The sequence below is a fragment of the Hemitrygon akajei genome, chromosome 4 (genome assembly GCF_048418815.1).
Source record: "Hemitrygon akajei chromosome 4, sHemAka1.3, whole genome shotgun sequence".
Taxonomy (NCBI): domain Eukaryota; kingdom Metazoa; phylum Chordata; class Chondrichthyes; order Myliobatiformes; family Dasyatidae; genus Hemitrygon; species Hemitrygon akajei.
In genome coordinates, this window is record NC_133127.1 from 125370161 (window position 1) to 125397767 (window position 27607).

The 27607-nt window shown below is 39.1% G+C and overlaps 1 protein-coding gene across 5 annotated transcripts in view; it reads left to right on the forward strand.

Annotated features, from left to right (window-relative positions):
• Positions 1 to 27607, forward strand: part of tdrd3 (tudor domain containing 3) — an 86460-nt gene that overhangs the window by 47258 nt on the left and 11595 nt on the right. For all 5 annotated transcript variants that reach the window (XR_012098683.1, XM_073043218.1, XM_073043217.1 and 2 more), the window contains 4 exons: positions 3185 to 3341; positions 10353 to 10478; positions 16153 to 17003; positions 20045 to 20170. Coding sequence is in view for 4 of the 5 variants with exons in the window: in XM_073043218.1 (XP_072899319.1) it covers positions 3185 to 3341; positions 10353 to 10478; positions 16153 to 17003; positions 20045 to 20170 (1260 nt within the window). In the remaining variant the exon portion in view is untranslated. The remainder of the gene's footprint in view (positions 1 to 3184; positions 3342 to 10352; positions 10479 to 16152; positions 17004 to 20044; positions 20171 to 27607) is intronic.

The window sequence follows — 27607 nt, forward strand, 5'->3', positions numbered from 1 at the left end:
ACGAGCTGAAATTGGGACAATTGTGATGGACAAGCCATCAAGCATTTGGTATGGTTATACTCTTGGAATCCTATTGTTTCTGGTTTCTTTCCCATCAGTGGCACTATATACCTAGAAATGGTAGCACAAGGGCATTCAGGGGAGGGAGTTCTCTTATGCTGAAAGTTTATTCAAGACTGTGCATGCACTAATTGCATTGGTTTAAATATGACCAAGAAAATAGTTTAAAGTTTTGCATCGTGATTGAGGAATTGATATTCCTCCATATTAATCTGAATTGAGATAAAACATCAAAGGCATAAATGTATTCTTCAGCAAATAAGATATGTATTTTTATTTCTGCTATTTAGAAGTTGTATGTGATATTTGTTCATATGTTTATTCTATTCCTTAATAACATGCATGTATCTGGAAACCAGAGATTTGTTTGAGGCATTTATCAAAGGGTATTTGCTTAGGTTTTTATTTATGTAAGGATTTTGAAACATCTTACGCTGGACCGTAAGATACGTAGAAATTTTCTTTTGTGCCCATCTGTTCCTTTGCTTATTAAAAGATCACCTCTTTTAAAAAATATTTGATGGAATTTAAGACCTTCTCCCTCATTTGTCTTATTTTTAAACAGTAGTCCATAGTTCAAGGAAACATCTGTGACTCACGATCTTATTTCATCTAAGCTCCCTCTCACTCTTCAAAACTCCAGCTGATACGAGCTTAACCTGTCTAATCATTCCTCAAAAAAACTGCCTTTTTCATGTGTCAGTCAAAACAAATGTGAATTACTTCCAAAGGATTAACACCTTTCCACACTGCATTAATCTGGACTGCTGAGACAACCAATGTTATACATTGCTCTTGATATCATCATATCAATGCTCATATAACTGAAGAATAACTCCCTACTTTCTGTATTGTGGGCCATTAGTTTTATCAATTGTCTTGTCTGAATACCATCTTGCGCTGGGACAGCCAGATAGATCTGTTTCTTGGAGACCTATAATTTCATCTCTGGGTGACCACAGTTAACATGGTGCTATTACAACTCTGCAGGCCGATTTGTACTTGTGCGTCGCATCTATGCCGTAGGTATCGCGTACCATATGCTGTACCTTACGCCATAGGGTGACGTGCGCCTCTCCAGAAAAGTTACTCGCATCAGGGCGACGCAGACCGCAACAACTGTGATTGGTCGGCTTGGTAGCATCGCATTTCCTCCTACGCATTTCCAGTTGTTTCTTCTCCGCCATGTTTGTAGGCTATGCATACACCAATACGAAATAGATGAACCAAATCGTCAAATCTACCTGCCGACATGCGAAAATGTTTGCAATGCATTTCCTCATCCATGTCTCTCACGAAGAAACTCAACACAGTGGCATAGAAACCCCACTGCCAACTAGCGTTTTAGCACACACCAACGCATGCTTACAGAAGTGAAAATAGATTACAGCGCAGGCTGCGGCGTAGTCTGTATGCACAAATATAAATCAGCCTTAAAAAGAGAGTTCCCGTGTTCTTTCTGAGAGCATGTGGGTTTCCTCTGGATGCTCTGATTTCCTCCCACAGTTGAAATGTGTATTGGTTAGTAGGTTAATTGGTCATTGTTAATTGTCCTGTGATGAGGGTACGGTTAAGTAGGTGGGTTGCTGGGTGGTGGGGTTCATTCAGCTGGAAGGGCCTGTTCTGCATCGTATCTCTAAATAAATAAGGCGATGTGCAGCTTTCCTTGCTTTTGTCCTGCCAAAGTGGACTTGAGTCTGTTGGGATCATTCTGCCTCCCCTCCTACCTTTTTGCTTGATCTACTTTTTTGAAGGGTCTTGGCTTGAAATGTTGGCTGTTTACTCTTTCCCATAGATGCTGCTTGTGCTGCTGAGTTCCTCCAGCATTTTGTGTATGTTGCCTCGATTTTTCAGCAGGTCAGACAGCATCCATGAAAATAATCAGTCAACGTTTCAGGCTGAGACCCTTCTTCAGGACTGGAAAGGAAGGAGATGCCAAAATAAAAAGGTGGGGGAAGGGAAGAAGGATAGCTGGAAGTGATGGGTGAAAAGCCGGGTAGGTATGAGAGGTAGAGGGCTGGAGAGAAAGGAATCTGATAGAGGCAAGAAAACCAAACAATAAATTGAGGGAGGAGGGGCACCAGAGGTGATTGGCAGGTAAGGAGAGGTAGGAGACCACAGTGGGGAATAGACATTGCTGCTGTCTGTAAGGAGTTTGTATGTTCTCCCCATGACAGTGTGAGTTTCCTCCCACAGTCCAAAGAGATACTGGTTGGTAAGTTAATTTGTCATTGTAAATTGCCCTGTGATTCGGCGAGGTTGCTGGGCAGTGCGGCTGGAAGGACCTACTCCATACTGTATCTGAATAATGCATCATGAATTACGAATATTATGAGAGTTACTGTTTTAGTTCTAGATGTGCATATTGGAAATCTTTGAAATGTCATTCATTGCAAGAAATTTTAAAATACCCAATTAAACACAATTTTGTTCAAAGATTGATTTGATGAAAATATTGCAAATTCTTTTGGATGCCTATGCAATTTGAAAGGATTCAGGTTACATGAATATGCAAGCTAATATGGTTTCTGAAGGTAATTGACTTTGATTATTTTGAAAATGTCTAATGATCATTGGTATTTCGGATAGTTTTCTTTGTCACTTGGAATGATTAAAGGTTGTTACTGTTTGAATGAGAGAAGCAGTTTTACAGAGTTTAAGGGATGAGTGGATTAGCATTTTCAGAAACTAAATTATTTTGTGCATGGAATAGCTTAGCATCTGAGATGTGTTGCAACACAATGCTGGAGGGACTCAGCAGGTCAGGCAGCATCTGTGGAAATGAATAAATAGTTGACAGGTCTGTTGATTTGAATTTGGGTTTGTTTTCATTTAGAGAAATTAGATAGAATTTCTAGATGTACTAGTATGAAGCATTTCCTGTTTTGCCTGATGGAATTAGGTTGCCTGGTAGTTAAGGTTTCTGAAGGCATAGTATGCTTGTATCTTAATCTTCAGCTTTAACAACTTGAATAACTTTTCTAAAAGTGATTAAAAGCTTTGTTTTTAATAAGCGTCCATCAAATGTGCTAAGTAGTTAAAAAGCAGTACAGTGGAGTTGCATTTATTGAACGATAGTAGAAGTACAGTAATTTTATATCATTTAATGTCTTCTCTATCACAGGTTGATGAGCGAGCTTTGCAGCATATAATTGAGATGGGTTTCAGCAAGGAGGAAGCAAGACAAGCTTTGATGGAGCACAGCAGTAGTTTGGAAAATGCATTGAATTTTCTTCTCAACAGCAGCAAAACACAACCCCCTGTGCATAACCCTGTGAGAGGTAAGTTCAAACAAATTGTATGTTTATAGTTTGACTCAAATTTCCTTAATTTCTGAATCCCCACCATAAAATTGAGCAGTTATTGTATTCTTTAATTTTTTAAGCTATTTCTTCGATGCAGCTGCATATGGTTGGATCTACTGTCAATGCCTAATAATCATTGGTATTTCGGATAGTTTCCTAGCTCTTCTAATATTTACCTTTTACAATCTTTGATTGTCAACTGTAATTTTCAGAGAATCATGGTGTACAGCACAATCACCAGACAATTTTTATTACTGATTGAATTGATAGGAGTATTTAATTTTTTTTGCTTGTATTGTTTCTGCTTTTGCACTTAATGTACATCCTTTATTTTAATCTGAAACTGTTAAAAATTGGTGGCACCATGGCACAGCTAGTGGAAGTGCTTCATTACAATGCCTGACTTTGGGTGCTGTCAGTATAGAGATTGTGCATTCTTCATGGGCCTGTTTGAGGCTGCTCTAGTTTCCTGTCATTCCAATTAAACTACTTTTAATTGCCCCTTGTGTGTAGGTGAGTGGTAGAATATGAGGCAATTTGATAAGGATGTGGAGTGATTTATAAGTAAATAAATGCAGGATTGGTGTAAGTGGGTTGTTGATGCAGTTGGCAGTCTGGAGGCCATATTTCCATTCTGTATTTCTGTGATGAAATGAAAATCAAATTCAGTTTGCGGTTTCATTGGAGAGTACCTGCACCGTGAGTATTTGCTTTTAATCTGGGAGTAGAAAGATTACTGGTTTATGAACTGTAACAACAATTTATAGGAAAAGGGTAGTCAAGAATGCTGAACATGTTACAAGTCATTTAGAACAAAATACCAGGATACAAGTTCCAAGTTTGGATATGATTATATTTTAAATGTTAAATATTTTGCAAATTACTAAAATTAGAATCTAATGAGCAGATTTTATCTAAAATTGTATACATACTATTCATACTTTCTGGTAAAGGCTGGTGTTCTCTTTGAATTTCAATATTTCAATGAAAAACCTGCTACATTCTTAACAATTGGTATAAAATGTATTTCTGAACATGTAAGGGATAAATTGTACACAGCGACTTAAGATATATTAGGGCTGAGGAGTTAGGAAATTGGAAAAAGCTGCTAAGTATTAACATTCAGCACTTCTCTAGAAACTTGCATCTTTAAAGTTAAGTGGGTGAAGTGACTGCTGAAGTGGTTTAATTGTGGAGTATGTGTTATCATGCGTCCAGGTTCTTTTGTGATCTCTGCGTTCAACATATTCCTTCACTGAAGAGAAGTAATTGGATTAAGATTGGTGTTTTGGGTTCTTATCAAATTATTAATGTCTAAGTAGGTTAAAATTGCTTAAATTTTGAAAGAGCTTTGTTCAAACAAGCATTTTAGACTTTGATTTCTGATTTCTGAGACATGAAGGAATCCTAATACAAAAATTTAAGTTCTCTAGTGCATACTGGCATCGTGATTTTTTTTGTGTGATGAGGAGTTAAGTAAGACTGGTAAATGCAGTAACTTCACATAGTAAGTATTGAATACAAACAAATATTCACAAAATTTAATTCATTAGAAAAGAAATTCAGAGTGAATATCAGAAGATTTTAAATGATTCAACTGTTAAAATGACTTTTTAAGTAATAGAGGGGAAAGCAGTAGTTGATCATTAACTGCAGGGAGATGTGGATTATAGAACTTTTGTAAATGGTTTTGATCCTTAATACTTATGGAAGGTCTCCAGTAGATAATCCTAAAAGTTGCATGAAAGCAAGCAAAATTGAGGTAAATGTAAACTTAATCACTTTACTGCTATTGCATGAGTAAGTCGAATGCAAAGCTCAAATATTAGCTATTGATAATGAAAGTTAAATGTGAGGATAGGTGACAGTTCATGTGTATTTGAGGGCGATGACTTGTTATGCATCTTTGTTATTAGAGGACGGCCCTGTAGCTCAGAAGGGTAGGGATAGAAGAAAGAGGACCATAGTAATAGGGGACTCGATAGTCAGGGGTTCAGACAGGCGGTTCTGTGGAGGTGATCGGGAGTCCCGGATGGTAGTTTGCCTCCCTGGTGCCAGGGTCCGGGACGTTTCTGATCGCGTCCAAGATATCCTGAAGTGGGAGGGTGAGGAGCCAGAGGTCGTGGTACATGTAGGTACCAATGACATAGGTAGGAAAGGGGAAGAGGTCCTGAAACGAGAGTATAGGGAGTTAGGAAGGTAGTAATCTCGGGATTACTGCCTGTGCCACGCGACAGTGAGAGTAGGAATGGAATTAGGTGGAGGATGAATGCGTGGTTGAGGGATTGGAGCAGGGGGCAGGGATTCAAGTTTCTGGATCATTGGGACCTCTTCTGGGGCAGGCGTGACCTGTTCAAGAAGGACGGGTTACACTTGAATCCTGGGGGGACCAATATCCTAGCGGGGAGGTTTGCTAGGGCTACGGGGCAGACTTTAAACTAGTAAGATGGGGGGGCGGAAATCAATTTGAGGAAACTATGGGAGAGGAGGTTAGTTCACCAGTAGAGCAAGTAAGTAGACCGTGTGTGAGGGAGGACAGGCAGGTGATGGAGGAGGGATGCGCTCAGCCCGAAGTTGTAGGGGAGAAGAAAGAAAAGGATAATAAATTTGAATGCATTGCTAGGGATGAAAAGAGAGGAGGAGGTGGAGAGTATCTTAAATGTATCTATTTTAATGCTAGGAGCATTGTAAGAAAGGTGGATGAGCTTAAAGTGTGGATTGATACCTGGAATTATGATGTTGTAGCTATTAGTGAAACATGATTGCAGGAAGGGTGTGATTGGCAACTAAATATTCCTGGATTTAGTTGCTTCAGGTGTGATAGAGTAGGAGGGGCCAGAGGAGGAGGTGTTGCATTGCTTGTCCGAGAAAATCTGATGGCGGTGCTTTGGAAGGATAGATTACAGAGCTCCTCTAGGGAGGCTATTTGGGTGGAATTGAGGAATGGGAAAGGTGTAGTAACACTGATAGGAGTGTATTATAGGCCACCTAATGGGGAGCGTGAGTTGGAAGAGCAAATGTGTAAGGAGATAGCAGATATTTGTAGTAAACACAAGGTGGTGATTGTGGGAGATTTTAATTTTCCACACATAGATTGGGAAGCTCATTCTGTAAAAGGGCTGGATGGTTTAGAGTTTGTGAAATGTGTGCAGGATAGCTTTTTGCAACAATACATAGAAGTACCGACTAGAGATGGGGCAGTGTTGGATCTCCTGTTAGGGAATGCGATAGGTCAGCTGACAGATGTATGTGTTGGGGAGCACTTCGGGTCCAGTGATCACAATAGCATTAGCTTCAATATAATTATGGAGAAGGACAGGACTGGACCTAGAGTTGAGATTTTTGATTGGAGAAAGGCTAACTTTGAGGAGATGCGCAGGGATTTAGAGAGAGTGGAATGGGTCAAGTTGTTTTATGGGAAGGATGTAATAGAGAAATGGAGGTCATTTAAGGGTGAAATTATGAGGGTACAGAATCTTTATGTTCCTGTTCGGTTGAAAGGAAAGGTTAAAGGTTTGAAAGCGCCATGGTTTTCAAGGGATATTAGAAACTTGGTTCGAAAAAAGAGGGATGTCTACAATAGATATAGGCAGCATGGAGTAAAGGAATTGCTCGAGGAATATAAAGAATGTAAAAGGAAACTTAAGAAAGAGATTAGAAAAGCTAAAAGAAGTTACGAGTTTGGTTTGGCAAATAAGGTGGAAGTAAATCCGAAAGGCTTCTACAGTTATATTAAAAGCAAGAGGATAGTGAGGGATAAAATTGGTCCCTTAGAGAATCAGGGTGGTCAGCTATGTGTGGAGCCGAGGGAGATGGGAGAGATTTTGAACGATTTCTTCTCTTCGGTATTCACTAAGGAGAAGGATATTGAATGGTGTAAGGTGTGGGAAACAAGTAAGGAAGTTATGGAACCTATGACAATTAAAGAGGTGGAAGTACTGGCGCTTTTAAGAAATTTAAAAGTGGATAAATCTCCGGGTCCTGACCGGATATTCCCCAGGACCTTGAGGGAAGTTTGTGTAGAGATAGCAGGAGCTCTGACGGAGATCTTTCAGATGTCATTAGAAACAGGGATTGTGCCGGAGGATTGGCGTATTGCTCATGTGGTTCCATTGTTTAAAAAGGGTTCTAGAAGTAAGCCTGGCAATTATAGACCTGTCAGTTTGACATCAGTGGTGGGTAAATTAATGGAAAGTATTCTTAGAGATAGTATTTATAATTATCTGGATAGACAGGATCTGATTAGGAGTAGCCAGCATGGATTTGTGCGTGGAAGGTCATGTTTGACAAACCTTATTGAATTTTTTGAAGTAGTTACGAGGAATGTTGACGAGGGTAAGGCAGTGGATGTAGTCTATATGGACTTCAGCAAGGCCTTTGACAAAGTTCCACATGGAAGGTTAGTTAAGAAGGTTCAGTCGTTAGGTATTAATGCTGGAGTAATAAAATGGATTCAACAGTGGCTAGATGGGAGATGCCAGAGAGTAGTGGTGGATAATTGTTTATCGGGATGGAGGCCGGTGACTAGCGGAGTGCCTCAGGGATCTGTTTTGGGCCCAATGTTGTTTGTAATACACATAAATGATCTGGATGATGGGGTGGTAAATTGGATTAGTAAGTATGCTGATGATACTAAGGTAGGAGGTGTTGTGGATAATGAGGTGGGTTTTCAAAGCTTGCAGGGAGATTTATGCCGGTTAGAAGAATGGGCTGAACGTTGGCAGATGGAGTTTAATGCTGAGAAGTGTGAGGTTCTACATTTTGGCAGGAATAATCCAAATAGAACATACAGGGTAAATGGTAGGGCATTGAGGAATGCAGTGGAACAGAGAGATCTAGGAATAACAGTGCATAGTTCCCTGAAGGTGGAGTCTCATGTAGATAGGGTGGTGAAGAAGGCTTTTGGAACGCTGGCCTTTATAAATCAGAGCATTGAGTACAGAAGTTGGGATGTAATGTTAAAATTGTACAAGGCATTGGTAAGGCCAAATTTGGAATATTGTGTACAGTTCTGGTCACCGAATTATAGGAAAGATATCAATAAATTAGAGAGAGTGCAGAGACGATTTACTAGGATGTTACCTGGGTTTCAGCACTTAAGTTACAGAGAAAGGTTGAACAAGTTAGGTCTCTATTCATTGGAGCGTAGAAGGTTGAGGGGGGATTTGATCGAGGTATTTAAAATGTTGAGAGGGATAGATAGAGTTGACGTGAATAGGCTGTTTCCATTGAGAGTAGGGGAGATTCAAACGAGAGGACATGATTTGAGAGTTAGGGGGCAAAAGTTTAAGGGAAACACGAGGGGGTATTTCTTTACTCAGAGAGTGATAGCTGTGTGGAATGAGCTTCCTGTAGAAGTAGTAGAGGCCAGTTCAGTTGTGTCATTTAAGGTAAAATTGGATAGGTATATGGATAGGAAAGGAGTGGAGGGTTATGGGCTGAGTGCGGGTAGGTGGGACTAGGTGAGATTAAGAGTTCGGCACGGACTAGGAGGGCCGGAATGGCCTGTTTCCGTGCTGTGATTGTTATATGGTTATATGGTTATATATAGATTGCAAGGATCTCTGAATGTAGGTGAAATTGGTAAATGCTCACAGTTGGATTATGTGTTTTTTTTTTGGACATTTTCTGATTAATGACTTGGTGTTCTGAGACACCAAATTAAAAAATATAGATGAAGACTTCTTGTATATGCTTTCACTTGGATTATATGTAAACAAACAATGAGTTTAATGTTTATGTAATGTAATCATACTGTTTGGTCCATGAAGGTTCTTCATTGTCTTTGTGTTTTATGATGAATGCTTGTTAAGATGTGTGTGTTTATCCACATAGTTTGCTGTTGCCTCAAAAGGTCAAATTTTTATGATTCTTTAAATGTTGGTAAATTGCAGGACTGGGAATTTTTTGCTGGAAACCCAAGTCTCAACACACAGTTCCTTGCCAGGGCATTCAACATGTTATTATCATTGAACATGTATTGAAATGAATGTTTGATGAAATTCAAGGGTAAACGTGAGCAGATTTTGAGTTTTGGAAGAGTTAACTTGTAAAAAAAGAAATTAGAAAATTAAAATGAGATTAAACTTGGAACCTTCCAAAAATAGTACAGGACAGACAGTGAGTGCAAGTGATAGGAAACTGTGTGTGACCTGAGGTGTAGGCAGTAAAGTTTATCACATTCTTCATCTGTAGCAGTGCAAGACATTCATGTTGTGGCTGTCACATCTGGAGATGGAGCAGAGAAAGGAACTGGTTACAGGTTTCCCCCGTTATCCGAAGGTAGAGAGCTTCTATGAAACCGTTTGTAAGCTGAAATGTCGTAAAGCGAAGAAGCAGTTACCATTAATTTATATGGGAAAAATTTTTGAGCGTTCACAGACCCAAAAAATAACCTACCAAATCATACCAAATAACACATAAAACCTAAAATAACACGAGCATGTAGTAAAAGCAGGAATTGTATGATAAATATACAGCCTATATAAAGTAGAAATATTGTATGTACAGTGTAGTTCCATTTATCAGAATCAGGAAGAGCAAGCCAAAATCGATTTGGAGAAAAAAGATCTGCATGCACGCACCTACGCATGTACACGCATGCACACATAACTGCCCGCACAAAGTTTCACGGTCATGGTAGTCTTTCTTGGGGTAAACACGTATAAAGTGGGCATCCTTTTTTCGTAAAAGCGAAAATCCCCTTTGGTTAGCGAAAACAGGTAGGTCTTTCGTAACAGTGAGCTGTCGTAAAGCGAACGTTCAGAAAAACGGGGGCCACCTGTATTTGAGGTGCTGACCAAATTCTGAACTAGGTAGCTGCTTTTACTCACTTTGCCATTGAAGGCAATAGTTTTCTATGAAACTTACTAGCAGTCTTGCACCTCAGTGAGTTTTTCAAATACAGTGTTGATTTTTCAATATGTTTATGCTTAATCCATGTGCACATTTTAATGTTTTAATTGGCATACTTACAATTTTTATTAGGGAGAGGAAGAGGTAGAGGGAGGTCAAGGTCTGAAGATGACGAAGATTTAGCAGGTGCCAGACCATCTGCACCAAGCACTTTGTTTGACTTCTTGGAATCAAAGATGAGTTCGTTAACTGTTGAAGGTTTGTATTTATCTGAAGAATTGAGTAAGGGGATTGGAGGGGGTAGGAGTAGAAATTAATAACTTTTGGTCTTGCTAAAGATATTTTTGAATAAATTAAAGTGTCATGCATGTCATTTATGCAGAAGTGCTGGGGACATGGGGGGTGAGGAATGTTTGAAAAGTTATGGCCTAGCATTAAGCTTTCACACTCCACTGTTGTTAGTTGCGATTGATTGAATGTTAAAACTTGATGAATGGTGTTAACCTAACTTTAGGTTGAAAAACTGCCAGTTAAAGAGAATAAGACTTTAAATGACAATCTCTCTAAATATTGCAAATTTTAGAGGCGATCAAATTCTACTTGTCTTCATCTATGTCCATTTCAGTGTCAGGTTTATTATCTGACTTGTATGAAGTGAAATTTGTTTTCCAGTAGCTGTACAGTGCGGAGTGAAAAATTACTATAAATTGCAAAGTTAATAGTGTTCTAAAAAAAAATAACGAGTTATTGGTCATGGGTTCATGCACCATTCAGAATTCTAATGGTGGAGAGAAAGAAGCTGTTTCTGAATTATTGAGTGTGAGTCTTCTGTACCCGCCTGGTGGCAGTAACAAGAAGAGGGCATGCCCCAGATGGTGAGGGTCTTCATTGATGGATGCTGCCTTGCTGAGGTATTGTCTTCTGAAGATGTCTGTAATGGTGGGGAAGTGGTGCCTGTGACAGTGCTGGCTCAGTCTTGAACCCTCCATGGCTTTTTGCTATCCTGTGCATTGGCACCTCCATACCAATATAATAAGTATTAATCTTCAACAATAATGATCAGTTAAGCACAAAGAATCTGTATCTCCCAATATGTATTTTTAATTGTCTGAACTACCAAACACGTGAAATTACAAACTAAATATCTGTGTGCACACCCACTTGCTTTCTCCGAACCTCCATGAACAGTCAAAGAATAGAAAAGGCAGTGGTTGTCTGTCAGATCCAGCAATGACAGGAGACCTGTGCAGGAAAATTTTTAAAGTTGTAAGCTATTGCAGTGGGGCATTTCCACTTTCCTGGCCTCAGAAGTCCAAGTCCAGTTGCATGAATAGTTGGTCGTCAGGGGTCTTCCTTGGTTGCAGTGGATGACCATGACTACTGGGCCTTGTCATGCCCTTCACTCTCCATGAAGCGTTGCAGAATGACCATCCTGGCCTGTGGATCTCACTGTAGATCTCGTCTGCCCCGTCCACCAAAGCTGCCTTCACAAGCTGGGACTGGCATGTCCCTATCTCACTGGGGTATGAGGCCCACCAGCTGCGCTCATTTGGTTTAGCCCACCTGTCAAGGCGGTTTACAGCCGTGTGGGTGCAGTCTCATCCAAGCAGCTCTCATCTGTGGCTCCAAGTAGATAGAAGAATAAGACCCAGGAAAAAGTCTGCACTGGCCGGTGTTCTTCTTGATAGAACATAGAAATCTACAGCATGTTACAAGCTGTTCAGCCCACAATGTCGTGCTGACTATGTAACCTACTCTAGAAACTGCCTAGAATTACCCTACCGCATAGCCCTCTATTTTTCTAAGCAAGTACCTATCTAAGTGTCTCTTAAAAGACCCTATAGCAGCAGTTTCCACCACGCACCTACCATCTGTGTGGAAAAACTTGCCCCCTGATATCCCCTCTGACCCTACTTCCAAGCAGCCTAAAACTGCTCCTCGTATCAGCCATCTCAGCTCTGGGAAATAGCCTCTGGCTATCCACGCTATCAATTCCTCTCATCATCTTATAGACCTCTATCAGGTCACCTTTCATCCTCCGTTGCTCCAAGGGGAAAAGGCCAAGTTCACTCAACTTGTTCTCATAAGGCACTCTCTCCAATCCAGGCAACATCCTTGTAAATCTCCTCTGCACCCTTTCTATAGTTTCCACATCTTTCCGGTAGTGAGGTGACCAGAACTGAGCACAGTGGGGTCTGACCAGGGTCCTATATAGCTGTAGCATTATCTCTCGGCTCTTAAACTCAATCCCACAGTTGATGACGGCCAATGCACTGTATGCCTTCTTAACCACAAAGTCAACCTGTGCAGCAGCTTTGAGTGTCCAATAGACTCAGACCCCAAGATCCCACTGATCTTCCACACTGCAGAGAGTCTTACCATTAATACTATATTCTGCCATCATATGTGTCCTACCAAAATGAACCACCTCACACTTATCTGGGTTGAACTCCATCTACCATTTCTCAGCCCAGTTCTGCATCCTATCAATGTCGTACTGTAACCTCTTGACAACCCTCTGGACTATCCACAACATCCCCGAGCTTTGTGTCAACAGCAAAGTTACTAACCCACCCTTCTACTTCCAGGTCATTTATAAAAATTACAGAGGGGTGTGGGGTTCCCAGAACAGATCCTGCTGAACACCACTGGTCGCCAACCTCCATGCAGAATATGACCCATCTACAACCACCCTTTGCCTTCTGTGGACAAGCCAAGTCCCGATCCACAAAGCAAGGTCTCCTTGGATCCCATGCTTCTTTACTTTCTGAATGAGCCTTGCATGGGGAACCTTATCAAATGCCTTACTGAAATCCACTACATCTTCATCAATGTATTTTGTTACATCCTCAAAGAATTCAGTTAGGCTTGCGAGGCAGGATCTGCCTTTGATGAAGCCATTCTGACTATCCCTAATCAGATTGCCTCTCCAAATGCTCATAAATCCTGCCTCTCACGATCTTTTCCAACAACTTGCCCACCACTGAAGTAAGGTGTATAATTTCCTGGTTTATCACTACTCCCTTTCTTGAATAAGAGATCAACATTTGTAACCTTCCAATCCTCTGGTACTTCTCCCGTTCCTATAGATGATGCAAAGACCATCACCAGAGGTCCAGCAATCTCCTCCCTTGCTTCCCACAGTAGCCTGGGGTATATCTTGTCCAATCCTGGTGACTTACTGAACTTAATGCTTTTCAAAAGCTCCAATACATCCTCTTAATGTGTATATGATCAAGTGTTTTAGTCTACTATAAGTCACCATTGCCAGGGTCCTTTTCCCTGGTGAATACTGAAGCAATGTAATACTGATCCTGTTGTAATCTCCACATTTCTGATGTGAGGCCATCTGCTTCTGTGATGGTTGGTCTCCACAAAGTTGTTGCAATCTGTGCCCCTGAAATAGTCCATTCCAATTCTTTTCCTTATCCAACTAACTATTGTGTTTCAATTGTATTGGCTCAAGTTCACCTGACTGACCTGTGTAAGCTTCTTGTTGAATGTGGTCCAAGGCTGCAAGCAGAATTGTTTCATGGCTTGTTCCTCTCGCCTTGTCCCTGGATAATTCCGTTTGTTCTTTCCAACACTAGTTCAAACCAGTCCATCTGAGTTAGATGAACACTGGGCCCAAAAAGAACACAGGTTGTCCCTTCTGCAAGTCTGCCATTTTACATAATAAAAACTTCTTGTCTGAGAGTGGTCGCAGGTTTAGCACATCAGCAGAAAGCATTGCGTTTGGGTTCAATTGCTGATTAACCATCTCTGAGCAAGAACCAGTTCACAAAATGGTGGATGCAAGGACAGTCTCATAAAATGGCTGACTCCATTCCTGTAACCGCATGGCAAGAGCACAGACTTTTGCTTTGTCTGTTTCCACTGCCTTTACCTCATTCCTGTTTGCTTATTTGTTGATTGTAGTTCTGTCTGGCCAACCCCAGGCTATAATGCAACCTGTTAATGCTTTCCACAGTACTTCTCTAGAACTTTGTAGGACTCTGGTAACATAAAATCTCTTCGAACTCCTAACAAAGTCGAGTTGTTGGCATGCCTTGATGATGGCATCATTCTATTGGGCCCAGGATAGATCCTCTGAGATCTGTGACTGTTCCTGCCCAGTCCACCAACTAACTCATAATTCCCCTTACAGAATGGATATAGTTGTTCAGATACCCCCACACAAGACAGGCTGGAGCCAAATTTACCTACTACATGATAGTCCCGAAAGACAAATGATAGAATAGGCATAATTGCTCACATACACATAACAGACTGGAGCTGTCTTATCTCTGCGCATGACTGCACAAGAACAAGGACCCTGAAACACTGGCTAACTTCGAGAAGAAATATTGCTCAGCATTAAATAGCACTTATGATGATCATCAGCGGGTTCTTTCAGAAAAACAGCCTGCTGTGTTTAACTGACTGTGTTAACCCTTTACATACTTTATCACCACTTCTGACCCTTCAGTGGGGACTGATGTGTGTTCCCTGACTTCCTCTTCCTGAAGTCTACAATCAGTTCGTTGGTCTTGCTGACATTGTTCCAAGTTTGTTGTGACACTTCTCAGCCGGCCAAATTATCTCACCCCTGTATGTCTCCTTGTCACATGAAATTTTACCAGGAACAGTGGTGGTGGTGTTCTCTGTGTCTCCTAATATAGTTTTGTTTTTTTCTAATACATTTAAAAGTTGACATCCAAACTCTTCTTTCTTGGAAAGTCTCTTATCGTTTGTGATCCTTTTTACCTTGTTAAGGTAACATGCTGTTCCTAACACTCCAGGATTCCTTTAAATTTTTCTGATCATTTCAAAGCAGGATGAAGGGGCGCCTCCTTTCAGTGCTACAAGAATGGGCTTATTTAGCTGAGGTCTCAATCTATAGCCATCTATATCTATAACTTTTGATGATGCAAATGTCATTTAGAAAATAAGTCAGCGTCTCAAATTACTACTAAAATAAAATGTGGGAATTTCTGGCAAAACATTTTGAAGAAATCTTAGTAAGATGCAAAAGCAATTATAGTAGTGATCCATAAATGACATGCTAAATGTCTCCGACATATCCAAGGTTACAGAACTGCATGTGGATTTGAGCTGTTCGTTTCATGTTGTCATAAGCCTCTTGATGTTTTAAGTGTCTTTAACCCAAACATACATTTAATATGACTATCTTTCAGATTTGCTATTAAGTAACCAATTTTCTCAAACAAGTACAGTGCTGGATATTATCACCTGAACATTTATTGAGCTTGTTGTATTAAATATGGATGTTGTTGGGTAATTGAATGCTGGTGGGAAATGCACAGGAGTAATTTCTATATGTGAGTCATGATGTGTTATAAAAATAACCCTTATGATTAGGTCAACATTATGCTTTAAGGATATTAAAGATGAAGACTTTCTTCAATATTTATTGTATTTTGTTTGCATATATTTTTAAGTTTATGATTCAGTTCCTTGTATTTTAAATATTGGAAAGCTGTTGAGAATTGGAATACTGAATTTTGAGCCTTCCATCACTATATTGTTACTGCTTTAAGTTGCTGCAGAAATCAGTCATGTTTATTCGGCAGTTAAGTGATTGTCATTGAAGGGAAAAGTTTAGTTATTTGAGCTTGGGTAGACGTGAAAGTGGGCAATGCTTAAAGATGATATAAGGGATCTATAGAATAGGATGTTGTGGTTGAACAAGAGGTGGAGCAGATACTATACCAATGTGCACTTCAACACTGTTGACCCAGCTGAATTTCTATCTCAATCTCTTTATACATAAATTATGTATAATTTTATTACCTTCACACATAGTTTTGGCAATGGATGGAGGAAAAGTCTTGAAACACTGCAGATGTTGTGAATCATATTTATATAGTGTTAATATGAACGAAGGTTAAAAAGTATAATTCAGTTAGGCTCTGCTGTTTTTTTTTTGTAGAGTCAAAGATGGAGCCTCCACACCATTCAGGTGCTGATAAAGATATTGCTGTGAAGGGCTATCAGCAGAAGAATACACCCTGGAATAATGATCGGCCGCAGAAACATGACAGACCACCTCGTTTTCAAAGGGAGTATATATTGGCAAAGCAAGCCTCTGAGAACTGTGGGCCACCGAAGGGCAGAGGTCCTGATAGACAGACCTCTGCAGGATGCAGTAACTGGATAGATGATGGAAGAAGAGGTGGCAGGCATTATGCTGCACATGGACAACAAGTTGTTCACTTGGATAATGAAACAGCTCGAAAGAGTAAGGGAGATAACACAAGTAAATTTGGAGATGGTCCAAATTCAATGGAATTTAAAGGTGGCCTGAGTCAAAAAGATAAACTGGAAAACAATACTCAACAAAGAGCAAAATTTGAAAACCAGCGACATAATTATAGTATTTACAATGAGCAGAAAGCCATGGAACTTTCGCAAATAATAGGTAGTGGAATCTCTAGAAATGTGAATAATGAAAAGGACTTCAATTTTCACATTGATGACAAGTACAGTGCGCAGATTATTGGTGCATATAATACATCGAATGGCCAAATAGATCCCTTTCTGAGAAAAAGAACAGGACCTATAAAATCCACAGAATCTGTCCAGTCAAAGCTTGCTGAATATTCAAGCAATAATGGAATTTATGATTCAGTGTCAAAGAAAAGAACTGGGCCAATTAAGCGGGAAAGAACATGGGGAAAGCCTTATGAAATGGAGAACTCTGCTCCTGTACTGTCAACCAAAACACTGAGTGATTGGAGACCAGGAGATCATTGTCTAGCTCTCTACTGGGAAGATAACAAGGTAGGATTGGTTGGCGTGATGTTTGCTTAATTGATAGAGTTTGTAGTTTTTTTCAGATACAAATGTTTTCTGCTTCTCTTAGTGAAGAGTACAAAGAAATGGAAACGTACCCATTCTGGGTGCTCGGTATCATAATAAGTATAATAAGTCAAAAATAGCATAACTAAATACATGCAGAAAAGTCAATTTTATTTCTGCGAAGTTGTTCCACCACAGACCAGAGTAGTTCGAAGTTCAAAATTTTTTTTTAAATCAGAGTTCATACATGTCACCACATACAACCCTGCAATTTCTTTTCCTGCGGGCATACTTAGCAAATCTATAGAACAGTAACTGTAAACAGGATCAATGAACAACAAACTGTACAAATGCAAATATAAATAAATAGCAATAAATAATGAGAGCATGAAATAAAATATCAAGATGAAGAGTCCTTAAAGTGAGACCAATTGTTTGTGGAAAACTCCTGAAATGGAATGAGTGTAGTTATCCCCTTTTGTTCAAGAGGCTGATGGCTGAGCAGGAGTAACTGTTCTTGAACCTGGTGGTGAGTCCTGAGGCTCTTGTACCTTCTATCTGTTGGCAGCAGTGAGAAAAGAGCATTCCCTGGGTAGCGAGGATCTTTGACGATGGATGCTGCTTTCCTACAGCAACATTTCATTTAGATATGCTCAGTGGTTGGGAGGATATTACCTGTGATGTACTGGGCTGAATCCACTACTTTCTGAGGATTTTCCACTCAAAAGCATTGGAGTTCCCATGCCAGGCCATAATGCAGCTCGTCAGCACACCTTTTACTGCTCATCTATTGAAGTTTGCCAAGGTTTTGATGACATGCTGAATCTCCACAGACTCCTGAGGAAGTAGAGACGCTGTCATGCTTACCTTTTTTGGGGCACTGAGTCGTCATGTTGCAGTTGCATTAAACTTTGGTCAAGCCATATTTGGAGTATTCTGTCTACTTTTGATCTAGTTTCTGCCTTCTCTAAAGCCGTCTGTTAACAGGAAGGCTTTAGAGAAGGTGCAAAAGTGGTCACCAGGATGCTGCCTGGATTGGAAAGTATTAGAAAGGTTAGTCAAATTTGAATTGTTTTATATAATGTGGGAAACTGAGAAAAGAAACATAAATAAGGTATTTTTTCCAAGATAATAATGTTAAATACTCAATGGTGTAGTTTTACTCTGAGAATGGGTAAATGTAAAGAAGATGTGTGGGATAAGATTTTTTTGGTGTTGGTGCAGTGGTGTGAGCAGGCATGATAAGTTTGAGGCATTTACACCAACACATGAACATGCAGGAAATGGAGGGATATGGATTATGTGCAGGTAGGTGGTTTCAGTTTAATTTGGCATCAACGTCATTGGCCAAAGGTCTTATTCCTCAGCTGTATTTTTCAAGTGTATAGTTTTGCACATACTTTGCTTCTTACATCAGACAAACTAAGCTTTGACTATTTCCATGTCTCTCAGGAGGACAGTTATAATTTGTTTTTGTCAAGAATGTTAAGAAACAATTTTCTCATTGTCCTATCCTGTTTGGTTAATCTGGCTTCACATCATGTTAGTTTTTGATGGAACATAAATTCTCTCCTATCGTTAATGAAATCTCCATGAATTTTTTTTTCCTCTGGAATCTGGGCATAAGTATATGCATTAGCTAGAAGTAGGTCTGCCCAAAATGTGATTTACTGCTGCTTTTATTAATGGTCACAGTTCTGAAACAACATTGCCCAGGGCAAAGAAGTGGACAGGAAAAATCTTTGCAGATATTACCCACCTAGCAATCTGCTTTTTCCAAAAGCTCCCTTCTGGAAAGCACTATATAGGGCTATTAAAACAAAAGCGTCATGCCATTTAAAAAGATCAACCATTCTAGTTATGCCCCCACACCACACTATGTTACCTTAATCACTGCACTGTAAACATTTTAAACCACTTTTTATAAAGTTTACATTGTAAATGAATGCTATTTATGTACATTTTCGACACTGCTTAGTGCTTAGAGTGAATAGTTTTTAAACAGTGCCAGTTATGTCTTTAAAAGCAGTGAATTTTGTCATTGATAGTTGGTGGGAAATGGGCAGTTAGACAATTCACTGCGGTTTCAGCATTCAGGGCTAGAGATGCCACAAACAACCAGGATTGAAAATTAAACTATTTTACTACTTCAAGTTGGGAGCTATGAAGTACTTGAGGATATCTGCAGTCACCTTGAATGTTACAGTGAAAATGAAGATTTGGAGGATGCAATCATCGAAAGCATTGTGTGAAGACAGTCTTATCATCTACGCTGATTTTGTTCATTTACAGTCAATCAAAAGAACATGGCAGCATACACTGGGCAAATTGTTCCATCGATAATGATTAGGAACTAGTTTTATAGTACTGCAGTAGTATTGTTAGTGTTCCGATTTGTTCTGTATTTGATTTAAGTACATAATTTGTTACTCATTAAAACGGCAATTTGTCTTTTTCAAAACTGCTCCATGAAACTTTGGATAATTGAGGCAGCCACTAAATTGGGCCAAAATAAGCTGGTGTTAAGCAAATTAACTGGAATCCACTGTCTATGTAAATGTGCATGGCAAATAAAGTTGATCTTTGAGTTCCTTGAGATATTTAAAAGTGAGGTGCAGGACTTTTTTGTAATACTGGGTGGAATATTGTGGTATTAAGGTGTTGAAGGAGGTGGCAAATGCACTTTGCAAAATTGAAGACTGGAACATCGGTACAGCGGACAAGATCAGACCTTGTATACTTCAGCCGTAATGGATGGGCTTGAAGGTCTAGGTGGCCTATTCAATTTTTTTTGATTTCTTGTGTATTTGTATTTTGAGGTAAATATTATTTATCTCAGACAGATCTGAAGGTCCCAGTGTAATCCGATTTGGGTTACCATTCTATATTTTTATTAAAGTTGGGGCTTAAGGAGCAACAGAGAAGTCTGAAATGCTTTGTAATGCTGTGTGCATGCTGCACTACTACACTGTTGTTTAGCCTAAATTTCACTTTTATTGTTTTTTTTCCCACTTTTTTTTAAGTTTTATCGTGCCATCATCAAGGCACTTCATCCTTCAGGAGTGACAGCAGTTGTTGTGTTCAGCGGCTATGGAAACTATGAGGAAGTACTTCTCAGTAATATTAAACCACTTCAGGAGGAATTCTGGGTGGGTACACCTTTCATTCTTTGTGTATTCTGTATTTACTTGTGTGATTTTTTTTCTCTCCCCTCTGGTGCTCTGTTATCCATAGAATTGAGTTTTATTTTTAAGTGGACATCTTGTAATTCATTTTGTGTTCTCAGAATTGCAGTCTCAATTAAAATAAATTACTGTTACGAGGCCTGAGTATAGATGCCAACAAATTATCAACAGTTCTATGTCCATGACCTCTGTTAATCTCTGCTATTAGTGGAAAAATGCTGTTGGCTTTTTTAATAAAAACGTTTGTTGCCTTTTCACGCCATTATTCATTTGGACCATCCATGATCTATCTTTGGCATGTATAGAATCCTTGTTATAGATTTGCTCCTTCTCATTGTAATGTTCCTTTAATTCCTTATCACTTTTTGGCTTTGAGGTAACAAAATAATTATTTCTGGTACTACAAACATACAGTAAAAGATAATACTTTTAAAAACAAAATAAAAACTACAAGGACAGAAGAATGCCAGAGGAATAACTTTTGAGGTTGTTGGTGCGGTGGATGTGTTAGAGTAAATTTTGGGAGGTATAAGTTGAGTGGATGAGAAGGAAAGTTAATCTCAACAAAGGAAGATGAAAGAAAATAAGCAATGAATCAACTGAGATAAAGGCAAATAATGGAGAGTATGAGTTTTATTCTTGAATGGCATTTTTAGTTTGTTTCCCTTGTAAATGCAAAATCTCTTTTGGGCCCAAATTTGCATTGGCCTAATTATTATACTTATGGAATTTGATAATTGGAACCCTTCTGCGCCTCTTTCATTCAAGTGATCTGAATATGTGGTGCTAATTTAGGTGCAAGCTTTGACTCGCTCCATTGGTTTTCTTCTTGCCACTGAGTGAGCTGCTGGTATTCCATGATGATTACTGAGCTGCTCTTGATTTACTGAACAAGTGCTGCACTATGTCTGCTTTTTGGGAGATGTTTAACTCCTTGGCTTATGATGAAGTCTATTTTTCCTCATCACTGAAGATATTTAACTTCTGGACCTCAATTTTAGAACTTGTATTTAATCTTAATCAGTGGATTTTATTTTTGCATTCTAAGACATGGATTTGCATAAACAATGTTTGTTCTATTTTAATCTTATCTATTATTTGATAATTTCTTTTTATCGTGTTTGAGCACATTATATTGATAATCTAAGCGAATAACTACATGACCAATTCACATCTTATTGTGTCAACGGACAGTCTATACATGGCCCAGCCAGAACTGGACACATTTTTGCGCCTTGATGAATTTGGCAAGATCTGCAGCAGTACAGGGTTCCTCTAGCAATGGGCATTGCAGGAGACGTTGCATAGTTTGTGGCTCAGTTCCACATTCACAAGTTGTCGGGCTTCGTGAACAGTGTTGTTCCATGACCAATTTACACGAGCAAGGTTGAAGGGAAGCAATCTTGACCTTAAGGTTTTTCTATCCTTGAAATTGTTTTGTAACTTTGTGCTTTTATCAAAATTACTGTTAATGGCTGGGAAGAAGCAGAAACTATAGTCCAAGAAAAGTGTCTCTGATGGTGCCGGTCCCTGAAATTTTTTGACTGTGTTGGGAGTAGTGATGAGTACATTTTTGCCTATACTACCAAGTGACAATTTCAGTAGAATTGACATTATTAATAAACAAAAACATTCTTTCTTATTTAAACAATTGAACTTCTGTAGTTTCTCATAAGAAACAAGTACTGACAGATGCTTAAATTTTGCTGATGCTGAGAAAAGCCACTGAGAGGGCAACCTTTCATTAATTATAAATGAGCTTGGAAATGTGAGCATAGCTGTAGCAGTGGAGCTTGTATGATTTACAAGAGTTTTTATTTATTAGTGTTGCAGTTGTGGATTAGGTGGAAGCAACCCCTAGGTCTTAATGTTACCGCAATTCGAAATTCCAGAGCTGCTTGTTCCAGGCAGGTCACCTGAGAAGTGCCTCATTTCATTCAAGTTATTCCCTCTTCAAACTTGGTTCATGAATTGAAACAATGAAGTGCAATAGAACTTGCAGTTTCACCCCCATTAGTCATTGAGTGTCTGGAGATATGACAATGTGTTTTTGGCATCTGCATATACAAAGCACGTGTACATGTCTTAATAATAAATTTACTTTAACTTTGTCAAGACTCTACTAGTGTCAAAGTGACCGAGTTGTGCTGTGATCTCCTATATTGTGCAGCAAAAGAATTTAACGAGAAGGGAAGCGTAGGGATTGTTTTTGAGAAGGTGGTCAAGAGGAGGAGCTGGAGGAAAGAAAGAAAAAGACCTTCTGCAGTGTCTCTCATTACTTTTAAGAAACATGCTTTAAAGTGTGATCACTGCTTTAAGGTGGATACATAATCAATCTTATCAATAAGATTCTTCATTACATTGTTTGTAAGCCAAGTCTGATTCCTGCTGTACACAAACCAAAAATTGGACACTTTGATTTTTGGAAAGTCATCACTAAAGTCCATCTTTTCAGAGAAGATGATTTACTTCCTCCAGAGGATGTGGTAACATTGCAACAGGAGGATACAATTACATAAACAACTATTTTTTCCTGTCTTTATGCGAAGTGAGCAGAGCAAGCAAATCTCATTGAAGTGCAGCATTGGAAACATGTTTGGGAATAACTACAAGGCCTTGTGCACCAGTTCACTTGCAGTAAATGCCAACATTATTTGCCTTCCTAATTGCTTGTTATAATTGTCAACTTTTGCTTTGTTTATAGGGGCACCCATTGACCTCTGAATACAAACTTCTAATAACTCCTTACCATTTAAAAAAATGTTGTTATTTTACCAGAGACTATTACTGTTCATGAGTGGGAATCGCATTTATGCTTATTAGTTTTAATAACATACTAAAAGTTGCATGTTTCTATGGTGCTTTAATTGAGCAAAGTAAGATATTTAACTGGGGAAGCCCAGGAGTTTGAAAAGCTTTACCTCCACTAATCAAATGTCTTTGGAAATAAAACTTCTCATCCTCTTAAACTGTTACTTTTGAAATCTTACCCCCATGAACAGCTTGCTATCTTGAGTCTGAAAGATTTTATTTTCTCTTTTTTGGCATGTGAGTATTGGCTGATTTAAAAGAATAAATTAATAATTCTTAGGTTAAAGGAAAACAACTGTCCACATTAGCAAGCAGCCACTGAATAAATATTTCTCAATTTGAGGTGGTTTAATTTGGGAAATATTCAGTGGTTATTTGCTTATATTAACAAGCATTTGTGCATCGCTGCACAGTGCCTTGAAAAAATATTCAGCCCCCACAACTACTTTCACATTTTACTGTCTCATTTTCTAAATTTAAAATATACTGAAGAAGGATTTTTTGAGCTAATCTTCAAAACATTGTGCAGTATGTCAAATCAAAAGAATTGCAAAACCTTTTTTAGTTTACTAAAAATTAAAAGCCAAAATTGAAGCTAAAATGGTATTCATCCCCTTTGTAATTAATATGCTAATTTCCCTCAGGTGCAATATACGTATTACTAACTCACCCAATTTGTTGATGCAGAAAATTGGAGGATCACCTGTTTTCAATGAATTCATAAGAATAAGTACTCTCTCTGTCAGTTAGGTCGGACGGTATGGTAGATATTCAACAGACCAAACCACAATGAAGACAAAAGAGCAATCAAGGCAAGTCAGGGAAATGGTAATAGCGAAGCGCAAATCTGGTGAAGGATATAGCACCATCTCAAAGGCACAGAACATAGCTCACTCAGCTCAGTGCAGTTCACTAAAAAAAATGTAAAAATTCTGAAACCACCACCACCACGCTGCCTAGGTCAGGCCGTCTTCTAAAATTTGTCAGAGAAGAATGGCATTTGTAAGAGAGGCTACTGTGATGTTAACATCACTCTGAGTGAGCTGCAGAACTCAGTGGCTGCAACTGGAGATGCAGTTCATGGATCCACAATCTCTCATGCCCTGTACAAAAAGGGTAGTTATGGAGGAGTGGCAAGGAAAACAACCCTGGCTTTAAAAAATATCTTCACCTGTAAAGCCTTTTCAAGGCGCACTTGTATGATACAGTGAAGATTTGGAAGAAGGTCTTGTCTTTGGATGAGACTAAATGTAATACTACGCATTATCCAGGTAACACCATCCCTACTGTAAATACGGTGAAGGTAGCATCATGCTGTTGGGATGCTTTTCAGTAGCAGGGACGGGAAATCCAGAATTGATGGGAAAATGAATGCTGCTAAATACACATCCTGAATAAAAACCTGCTAGCCTCTGCCAGAAAGCTTAACCTGGGGATGAAGTTTGTCTTTCATCAGGACAACAACCCATAGCACATTGCCAGGGCAACCATGGAGACGCTTCAAATGAAAAAAATTGGATGTACTTGAGTGATCCAGTCAGAGTCCTGACCTTGCCCTGTTTGAAACTCTGGCAAAATCTTAAGCTGTTCACCGCTGCTCCCCAACTAACCTGGCACAGCTTGAGCAATTTTGCAAGAAGAAATGGGTAAATCTTGCTCCATCACATTCTGCAAAGCTAATACAGATGTATCCAAAAAGACCACTGGCTGTAATAGCTGCAAAAGGTGGTTCAACTAAGTACTGAGCAAAGAGGGAGGAATACCTTTGAACTGCTGTCATTTCAGTTTTTGATTTTTTTTGTTTTTCATGCTTTACAATTTTCCTTGTTTTTTTGGGCTTTTTGTGATCATGTGACTCAAATAAAAATTCTCAGTTGAGTTGATCCAAATCCTCAGTTATGGGAGCAAGGGATGGGAGCTAAATACTTTTTCAAGGCACTGTATACAGAGGCTGATTTTTTAAAAAAAAATGACTTGTATGCATTTTACTTCATGCAAAGTTTTTTTTTGATATATTCTCCCAAATTTGGTGCCTGTTACTGATTTTTCATTTTAGTGTGAGCCTTAATGATATAGATTACCAGCCTGGTTGATTATAGGCAATTAACATTTGGATTGATCCTATCCTTGATATGCATCAATGTTCATGAATTACACTGTAGAACACTACAGGGGAATTCAAATTTATTTTAAAATTGCCCTTAAATTTTACAAGATATCCACTGTGCCTCAATGTTATGAATTATTTTTCAATCTGAGAAAATTGAGATTTGACTATCATAATATTAAATGAAAATGGTATAAATACTTAGACCAGTATTCTGTGATATTATGTTTTCATCAAAACTGGTAAAATGTAAAGCAAAATAAAGACTTTATCTGCAGGGAAGAGGGGAAGGGAGGAGTAAGCAAAGGGGAAATTCTTTAATGGGGTGAAGACATCATAGATCTCTTCAGCATCAGATTTATTACCACTGATGTATGCTGTGAAATGTTCTGTGGCAACAGTACAGCGCAAGACACAAAATCACCATAAGTTACAAAAAAAGTTCAAAAGAGAAATAGTTAAGGTCGTTTTCATGGATGTTCAGAAATCTGGTGGAGAGGAAGATGATGTGGGTGTGTGGACTCTCCAGTGGCATTAATGAGAAGAGGTCGTGTCACCGATGGTGAGGGTCTTTAATAATAATAAGCTGCCTTCTTGAGGCACCACCTTTTTGAAGACGCCTTTGATGGTGGGAAGGGTTTTGTTTGTGATGGAGCTAGCTGAGCCTGCAACCCTCTGTAGCCTCTTTGCATCCTACTCACTGATGCAGAGATGCAGCCAGTTAGAAATGCTACTGTACATCTGTAGATATTTGTTTTCTTTGGTGACATAAAAGGAAAACTATGCAAGATAAGTGACATAAAATTTGAATCCTGTGTGGATGCAATAGAATCATTATCCGAAACTACCAAATGATTTCTGTGAATCGGAACTAAAAATGCTGCAAATGGCAATTATTTGAAATGATTCAACTTGATACTGGGTACAGAGGAAGTAATATCTCTCTTTGGAAGATAAGGCGCTGATCCTTGAGCTTAATTTTACTTTTCACTGGTACATTAGGAGATTGGAGGTGGGGGGTGGGGGTATGGGTTGGAATGGACGAAGGAATTCATTGGAAGGATTGTATTAGAAGCTTTGAGTCAGATGTGTGCACTGAGTGACAGTATTATCCCAAGCAGTCACCATTCAAATCCATTGTGAATAGGCAGGTCCCTGTACTGATTTGGAATTGGAAAGAAAACACTGGAATATTCAATCTAAGAAAGTAGTGGGAAGAGAGCTGTTAAAAAAGCAGTTACTGCATCTTCCAATGTTTCAATGGGAGTAGACAGATCTCTTGGGGGTAATGGAGAAGCTAACTGGTCTGCCAGATTGAAACTCATTTTTTAAATGCTGAAGGGTTTAAAATAAATGGCTGGTGGCATCTTGTTGCTGGTCATTGGATGTAGTGGCCATCGGGTTGAAAGTGTGTGTTTGTGGTGATGGGGGGGGGTGGGGAGTTTGGAAATACAATGGCAGCATGGGTGTAGAGGATACTAATGTGATGCAGAACTTAGGAGACTGGAATTATTTTTGTAAGTGAAGTGATAGCTAATGTTTGGGTAGGTAAGAATTTATTTTCATATGCTGTCATGTCTTAAATCATTTACTGTGTATAGGTTTAAAATACTGAAAATGGTACAGAATGGTCTGGCAATCGTAAGCCTTAGGCATCCACTTCCTCTAAGGGCCACCACATTACACAAAAGATGAAATTGCACTAGCAATAGTGCAGTTGAAGTTAAAGATGTTGCCAGGCAGGAAACATTGTCACTTTGAGCAAAAGTTTAGATTAACTGAAGTTGCTCCTTTGGAATGGGGAACGGTTGGAGGAAGCTCAAATGAAGTGCATAAGATAAAGGGACCCAGATGAAATTTCCCCAGATTGATCAAAAAGCATGGCATGGAATTTGTGTAATTTATACGTGAGTGGAAGGTAGGTGTGGCAGCAGGAGTGGTGTGCAAGGGTTGTGCAAAGTAGGAACTTGAGCTTACAAACTCGGAGCAGAAACCCACAAAGTATTTCTTTCAAAGAAGTATTTGGACCTGGTAGGGCCACAGACCAATGCTGAAAGAAAGATTCTTTTGGTAAGTGCTGAAGTGATAGACCATAATAGCCTCCTTGTGTGTCATCAACTTTCCATGAATGATTTTGAGTAATGAACCAAAAACAAATTCTACAGATGCTTTAAATCTGAAATAAGAACATAATACTCAACAAGTCTGGTGTGCGAAGTCATTACTCCAAATATTTGTTTCTCCCTCCAGCAAGTTTGACAAGCTGAGTAGTTTGAGCATCTTCCATTTTATTTATCCTTGCATCTATGATTTCACCAGACAAATGCATGATCATGTTATTAACTGTGGTGCCTCAGACCATGATCATGAAATTGTTGTCTAATACCATTGTTTTTGTTTTGTATAGCTGAAAACACAGTACACATTATATATCATATTCTGCGGCAGTGGTGTGGAAATGCATTATTACAAGTTGCCATGTG